Raw genomic sequence first — 7,626 nt, 5'->3', positions numbered from 1 at the left:
ACGTACACGTTCCATAAGCGCTTGGGTTTAAAATGGACTTAAGTGCCAACCGGTCAGCAGTCGAGATAAGCAAGATATGTTAAGAGTATTGGTGGAAAGAAAAAAGCAGGGAAGGCATTGATGCGACCGCATCTCTTACAGTCATGGACAAATCGAAGACCATTTCCCGAGATGTCCATGGCTTGGAGTCCCTTGATGATGCCTGTATGAAGCACACAGTCGAATGTTTCGGCAACGTCTATAAAGATGGAGAGTGTCGCAAGGCCGTCGACGTGATGGTGCTCGATGTGGCTTAGTAAGTACAAGACGCTGTCCTGAGCACTCAACCGTGCGTGAAATCTGGTCATACACGATGGCAATCTGCTTCCTTGTTCAATATACCAAGTTAACCTCGTACATATGAGTCTTTCCATCAACTATGATACACGTGATGTTGGCGATACTGGCCGATATGAGGCAAGGCTCGCAGGATCTTTTCCGGAATTGAGCACTGACACCACCCATCTATGTGAGCATCATGATATTAACCCATTAAGTCCCATAGAGCTATATCGAAAATAATCCCCCATGATCTATCGCTGATTATAGCAGATCTGGCGTCAACTTTGTTACATTTTGCTAGTTCAACCATTAAATCTAGCCGTATAAAGAAGCTTTTGGTTGAAATCGGCTGACATTTTTTACCTAATGATGGCTTAAAATACCAGACGTTTCTTTGTGCCTAGTGTTTGTGGTCAAGGTGCCTTGGAACAATGACGAGGAGTTACCTTAAGACGCTCTAAAAAGCTCGGCTAGGAGCAGCCTTCGAGGTCACATGACCTAATCACGAAACCTATTATTCAACTTTCTCTCTTTGCTCAAAGTTACGTAAATTGCTTCCTGCGTAGTAGTTTTATGACGTCTCTAACGTGTCAACGCTAGAACCAAGCGTTGTCTTCTTGCGACCTGTGACTTTAGGAATCGATAGCAAGGTTGGAATGTCGTGAGAATGTGAAGTTTAATGTATTTTTTCTTTTCGCATTATCACGGTTACGCAGCAGCGGCAGCAGCAGTGCGACGGCTTTCCCACGCAACTGCGTCCAAATGTCGATGTGAGGTGGTGCTGGTCAGCGCATTCTCTGCCCATGGTCAATAAATAACTGCTGTAAACAGTCCTCTTCACGTCTCTTTCTGAAACAAAGAGATAAAGAATAACAGAACAAGATATGAAAACAGCACAACTAGAACTTAGAGAGCGCACAGGAGATAAAGAGAAAGAGAGAGTGAGAGAGATGCGGATTCTCTAGACTAGTGAGCGAAAACAGTCATCGAACTTGCTTCTGCTTTCAACAGTCTTCCCTGGAACAGCGATCGCGGCGCTCATTACGGCGTTCACGTACAATAAACGCATTGAACACGAACAGGCGCGGCCCGCTTGAAACATGCGCATTGCCCGTGGTGTACGAGTAGATTACACCACACTGTTCAGGAATGTGTATCTTTAGCTTTTCAACTCAGATACGCGGTCGATCAAGAGTCGGTGACGTCACATTAGTCCGCGACTAATAGCGGCACAGTCGAATTCGTCATTCATCTTACGTACTTCGATTGACTCAATGCATCGGCAGCCCAGTTCTGCATAGAGCAACTAACATATGCATAGAGCAACTAACGCGCATTTTAGCGCTTCCGGAAGAGTAAATTAAATAGCTTTCAATAAACGGAGCTTTCACGTATTGTCCTCTGTGTTGAGGATGTGAGTTGGTGCGAGGCATGCACTTCAAACAGCGCCTCATTCCCCAGATAGAGCACGTGGGCCGATAAATGCACCCTACTTTCATATACTCTCCAGTGTAAGTGAGTACATGGATGCACATCAGGAGAACTCATATGAGACGGGGGGAGGGGCGATGGCACCAAATTTTAATTTTTATTCTCCGTTCATCATTAGCCCTTGAAATATATATATATATATATATATATATATATATATATATATATATATATATATATATATATATATATATATATATATATATATATATTGAGGGCACGGATGAACGGATGATAACCGGTCAAGAGTCCGGTTGGGTACCCTACCCTGGGGGAAGGGAGAAGGAGAAGGGGGAGAAGGGAGAGAGAGAGGGCCAAGAGTTGCAAACAAGCTCCACTCAGAAGAACACAGTGCACGAGCAATTCACTTCTGATCGCGAGTCGAGCCCCCTGGAGTCCGGTCAGAAGTTAATGTCTCTGCTCTGCTAGTGCAAACGCAAGGCTGGTGGTAAAATTAAAACTTGTTGCTTCAAGCTAAGATATAACCTTAGGTTTACCAGTGATATTAGGATCACCAAAAGCCTTCGGGTGTCAATCTGAAACCAGTGACCTATAGAGACAGATCTTCACGGAGAAAACCACCGTTTCGATCACTCATAATCGCTTGACGTCAGTGAAATTAGCGCACTCAATTTGCCTGCGCATCTATGCAAATCATGCGTGACTTGGAAAGCGCACCTTTTATTCTTAGGTTGTTACTAATTATAATAATGTCTCTTTTATCCTGTGTGTGGTAGGCTGCGAACTCCACTTGTAGTGGACGCTCGCAACCAGAATCGCTTTCCTATGTGCATCTGAGATGAATGTGACGTCTGCTATGACGAGTCCCGGATGCCGATAAAATCGGCCCGCAAAAGAAGCATTACTATAATGCAACGCACTTGCACATTTAAGTGAGGGAATCAAATTACGATGCGTGGAAAAAAGAATGCCCGATAAGAAACCTTTTTCAGCACGAACATGCCAGTACAGGATAGCATATATTGTCGGCTTCGAGCGCCATTGCTTGGCGAGTCCTAACGCGGCCGCTGCAATCGTAAAACGAGCGATACAGAAGTCGTGACTTTAGCAAAAAAATAAAAAAAACCGTGCCAACTCACGGCAAAGGCGGATTGCATCACTGGTAAGCCCTCAGGCCGGCTCCGTATCCGTAGTTGGCCGTCCTGGGCGCTGCCGCGGCGCCGTATCCGGAGAAGAGACCCGCCGGTGCACCGCCGTAACCGTTGAGGGCGCCCAGCTGCGCCTGGCCGACCTCCTGCACCGTGACCGTAGCGCCAGCCGGAGCGGCGCCCGACTGCAGTTGGGGCAGGGAGCTGAGAGAAGGCAGCGCCTTAGGCTCGCGGTACAGCGCGCTCGTCGAACCGGGCGAGGCCGTCAGCTGCTGCGCCTGCTGGTACTGGGTCCTGGACCCGGTAGCGCCGGCGGACGACGCGCCGCCCGCCGTGTAGGTCGTAGGTTGGTATCGCGTGACCTGGGAGCTGCCGCCGCCGCCGTAGTGCGTCACGGTGGACCGGCCGTAGTTCGGCGCGCCGGCGGGCATGAGACCCGCCACGCCGTCCTGGTGCAGCACGGGGCTCACGATCAGCTGAGGTGGCGCCTGGGCGCCTGCGCGAAGAAAGAAAGCACGATGTACTTGTGGACAAATTATGGTGAGGGCTCCTATAATCGGGAATTTGAGGCTACTTGTGAATTAGTTGACGTTTCGTTTTTTCGGCTTCCCTGTCTTTATGCCATGACCCTGCACAACCCCCTCCTCCTGCCTTGTTTCGTAGCCCCCTGGTTTCGCTTTTTGATGTTCCCGGGAGAACCGGCTTTCCATTAACCTATATATTAGGCCTACTATGTTTAAAAAGGCAACAGCAATTTCTATTTCCACCATTTGCATGTGGGCTTCATCGGCTATTTTCCACCACGCTACACCTAATAAAATATCCCGGTCATAGTATATCAGTATAGAATCAGTATAGATTCAAGTTAGCCACTCTCGATTTACGCAGAAAGTTCAGGAGTCGCGCGATGTTTTCCTGATCGCCCCAATGCGTGTCTATAAAGCTTCTCCGTAACGTTGCCAAAAGCGTTCAAAATAATTTACGCGCTAAACGCGCCATGCGGGTCGCCCTTCGAAGGGAAGAGTCGTACCGTATCCAGCGCCCAGAAGACCGTATCCAGCGCCCAGAAGACCGTTGCCAGCGCCCGTTGAAAAGCCAGGAGCCACGAACTGCTGCTGCTGGTGGGCGTGTCCGAACAGAGCCGCTTGCGGGGCCAGCGTCAGCTGCGTGGCGCCACCGCCCGCGCCCAGCGCGGCCGCTGCTGCGCTGGCAGCGAACGGGTTTGCGCCGTACGGGTGCGCGGCGTACTGGTGAGCGGCGTACGGGTTCACGCCACCCGCGAACCCGGCCCCGGGCGCGAACGCCAGCGCCGCACCGTAGTGGCCACGCACGGGACTGTACTGGCCGCGTGCGCCGCTGATCACGCAGCAGGCGGCGATGAGGACCCACTGCGTGCGAAGGACAGGGAGTGGGCTTTTTGAGCTCGGGCTTCTGAATCCGTGAACATGCCATTACAACATTCTTCAACTACAGCCTCTGAACCAGCTGGGTCTGTATTCCCCGAAATTCGGCTTACGTAAGTGCGTTCCCTCATTTTTTTGTTCAGGATTCAAGCGCCCGCCAGTTATGACAGCTATCGGTTTGATAATGAGACAACCGTCTTTGCGGTGACCAATGGCGGACGGCGCTTTCGTAAGAAATGTCTTGGGAATAACGACCCAGATGAGCTCGGTGCGATTATTATTTCCAAAATAATCCCCATTATACGGCGAGGCTTGTTAAATAATAATCAAAAACAAGCAGCCCATTTAGATAGGGGGTATGTTCAGCTTATTTCTTGCACATTGAAAGTTGGAAAAAAAAGGTCATCCACCTAAGTGTAGCACGAAGCTAAGGGGTTCGATCCTCTGGGCCAGGACGAATTTTTCTTCAACTGCGAAGCTTTCTTTCTGAGAAACCAGTATGAGTTTTTTTGCAGCTTCCCAAGCTACTGGAACGACAATATTCCCCTATCAAGAATCTTTCTCCACCTTATGAATTTCCACAGAACTGTTCATTTACCATTTTATTGTATATTGCTCTCATTATTGCTTTGTTCTTTTTTACAGCGGCAACAGAATAAACTTCTATTGCTGAATATACGGATCAGCAGGTAGAGAGAACTATGCACTGTGGACGAAGCATTTGGCCACACTTTCTGTTTTGTGCTTAAAATATATATCGCTCACAAACGCGGCGACGATGTGAGAATCCGCTTAGTATATCAGGATGCTGCAGATAGCTGTAGTTTAGTGCTTACCTTGTAGGCACCTAACGTAACTAGGTACCTTCTAGCATATACTTCTGGAGTGTTCGATAGTGTAGAGATAAGGCTAGAGTAACCCAGGCTCTTCCACGCATCAGAAAGTCACATGACACTGCCATCCTCAGATTTGACTCCTTACTGCATGAGCTTTTATTTTCTTGTGTGAAAACTAGAGAAGCCTTTGCTTGGGCCAGATATACAGCTGGTTTTAATGAAACACTTGGCCGCTAATGTATGAGTAAGAGTTGTCGCATATCACATATGATATGGCATGCAGTTACGGTTAGATTTTATCATGCAAAAATACATTTGAAATGCAGAAAACTTTCAAAAAATGTCAGAACCATTCTAAAAACTTGACACACTGCTTTAAGAGGTGGAACGTATTTCTTACAGTTCCAGCTAGTACAACTTGGCTTAAAGTTTGATGATGCCATGCTTCATTAGCTAATTCATACCTTCAATATATAGGCCAGGCCTTGGGATTATGTTGATTTTTTGAGAGCTTGGTTTTGGGCCAGTTGGTGCAAGCCTTCGAAACTTAAAACAGCGCTAGGAAACGGGACAAGGTGTCAGTTAATTTTTTTGCTTTGGATAGCCTTCAAGAGTTTGGCGCAAGTCGAAAAAGAAAGAACCTTCTTTCTTTTCTCCTGAGATTTATTTGTTCCTTCTATTGTTGTTATAGTTTGTAACATGGCAGGCCCATTCGATCTGCATCGTATACACTGCTGCTATTTTCATTTTCTTGCCTATTCTGCACCAGTGATCGTTCTCAGAACAATAAGTAATATCTTAAGCAAACAATAAACCTTGCCGGAAAATTTGTCCTTTCGCGAGGAAACATATCTACACTGTCTTCCACAAAACAACCCTTAACTACGTGCTGTATTATAAACGATACAGCAATTAAAGCTTTCCTCATATAACCTGCCAAATGTATTTCTCGATCAAAAAATCGCAGTAGGCTAACAAAAAGTAAATAAACACGCTGATATTTCTGTGCCCTGATTTCAAGTGTATGACTTGTGGAAATAACCTGCTTACTAGCGAAAATTCTTTTAAAAATCTAGGCTTCTACGTGCCAAAACCACGATATGACTATGAGGCACGCCGAATAGTGGGAGGCTCCGGTTTAATTTCGGCCACCTATAGAGTTTTCTTTAACGTGCATCCAACGCAGCGAGAATTCTTTGTTTGAGCGAATACCCTCAATCCTGCGCTGCATGATGTCAGACCTGAGGAGGCGGCCATGACGGAACATTTAGATGAGGCAAGATGGTGCGTCGTCATGCGGAAAAGGCTTGCAAAGGAAGTTCCTTCCTCGCCCGTGCGATCGAGCGCGTGGTGTTCCCAGAAGGGCTCAAAGTGACGAACATTCCTTACCCCCCCCCTTTTTTTTTTGCCCACATCCGTGCGTGCCTAACACCAGTTTCCCGAACGCCGTGTGAATCACCTTCGTGTCAGGGGCGTTCAGTCGTAACGACCACTGCCACCACTACCTTGTCAGGCGAAACTAGGCTATTCTGAAGCAGTTCATAATAAAAAAAGTAGGAAAAATGGAGAGTCGCACACTAAAAGAATGTTTGATTAAATGTGACGACAATAAAGAGCACGGCGCATGCAAACATGCATAATTAGCGGCCCGAATCTTCAGGGTGCGCCACCTCGCAGCGTTTGAACACGCTCGTTAATTAATGCGCGCGACAGCGACCAGTCGAGTTGCACTTACGGCGTTCATGTTGTTTTCGTGTGTTCCAGCAGCGACCAGCAGAGCGTAACCGTCGTCCTCTTCAGCGAGTGCTCAAGTGGGCCGTGCCTCAGTCGCCATGGCGCGTCTTATAGGCGCCGGAAGCTGGCCAGCGAGATCACAGCGATGCGGAGGACGATACCGACGGTGGATTCGATCTCTGCTGCAGCTGGCCGCGCGGGACTCACGTAAAAGGGAAGCGACTCACTTCCAACCGGCTCGTCCGACATTCGGCCAGCGCGGCGGATCGCACTATTTCCGGTGTCGCGGTCCAGATCAGGGACACTTTCTCGTATAGCGCAGCGGCCCTCGGAGACCGCGAGATAAGCGTGCGCGGGGCCCTTCCCTCGCTTGTTCCGCCCGTGCGTCGGTTCATCGAACGGGAGGCGAAGGGCTGCCGACGCCGTTGCTCGAGCCGGAGGCTCGTGGGTGTCAATGTCGCGGCAGATGACGTAGGTGTCCGCGCAGGCGAAAATCTACATAATGCGGGCCAAAGGCGAAGCGGTGCACCCTGCGTAACCAGGCGGCTTCGTCAAGAGGAAGTCTCTTCCTCTCTCTGCGTATATACTGCATCGAAGGAGCACAGTATCTGCATATACCCCATCATGGTCATCGTAGATGGGGCGTACCGAATCTCCGCTCTGTACTTCGTGCAATCAGATAGGAGACGTCGAACGCTTTCAGTGACAACGTCTAAACTATCGTGATGAAAG

The 7,626-nt window shown here is 48.5% G+C and overlaps 1 protein-coding gene across 2 annotated transcripts; it reads right to left on the bottom strand.

The window, feature by feature from the left end:
• Window positions 1-972: 972 nt before the first annotated feature.
• LOC139060597 (protein encore-like) lies at window positions 973-7,242 on the bottom strand. 2 transcript variants are annotated; one of them, XM_070539744.1, is made up of 4 exons: window positions 6,896-7,242; window positions 3,973-4,309; window positions 2,913-3,417; window positions 973-1,170 (listed from the first exon to the last, which is right to left on the bottom strand). In XM_070539744.1, exons 1-3 carry the CDS (start codon window positions 6,902-6,904, stop codon window positions 2,930-2,932), a joined length of 834 nt encoding a protein of 277 aa, XP_070395845.1. In that variant the 5' UTR covers window positions 6,905-7,242; the 3' UTR covers window positions 973-1,170; window positions 2,913-2,929. The 2 variants fall into 2 exon arrangements, with proteins under 2 accessions (XP_070395845.1, XP_070395844.1); XM_070539743.1 differs by having other exon boundaries at window positions 3,952-4,309; window positions 6,896-7,216.
• Between the last annotated feature and the right edge of the window lie 384 nt (window positions 7,243-7,626).

This window comes from Dermacentor albipictus, chromosome 5, assembly GCF_038994185.2.
Source record: "Dermacentor albipictus isolate Rhodes 1998 colony chromosome 5, USDA_Dalb.pri_finalv2, whole genome shotgun sequence".
Lineage (NCBI taxonomy): Eukaryota > Metazoa > Arthropoda > Arachnida > Ixodida > Ixodidae > Dermacentor > Dermacentor albipictus.
This window is presented reverse-complemented; position numbering and strand designations above follow the sequence as displayed.

Coding starts and splice junctions, on each gene's coding strand:
- LOC139060597 (XM_070539743.1), bottom strand. Junction 3,418..3,951: donor TCTTCTGGGCGCTGGATACG/GTACGACTCTTC, acceptor TTCTTCGCGCAG/GCGCCCAGGCGCCACCTCAG.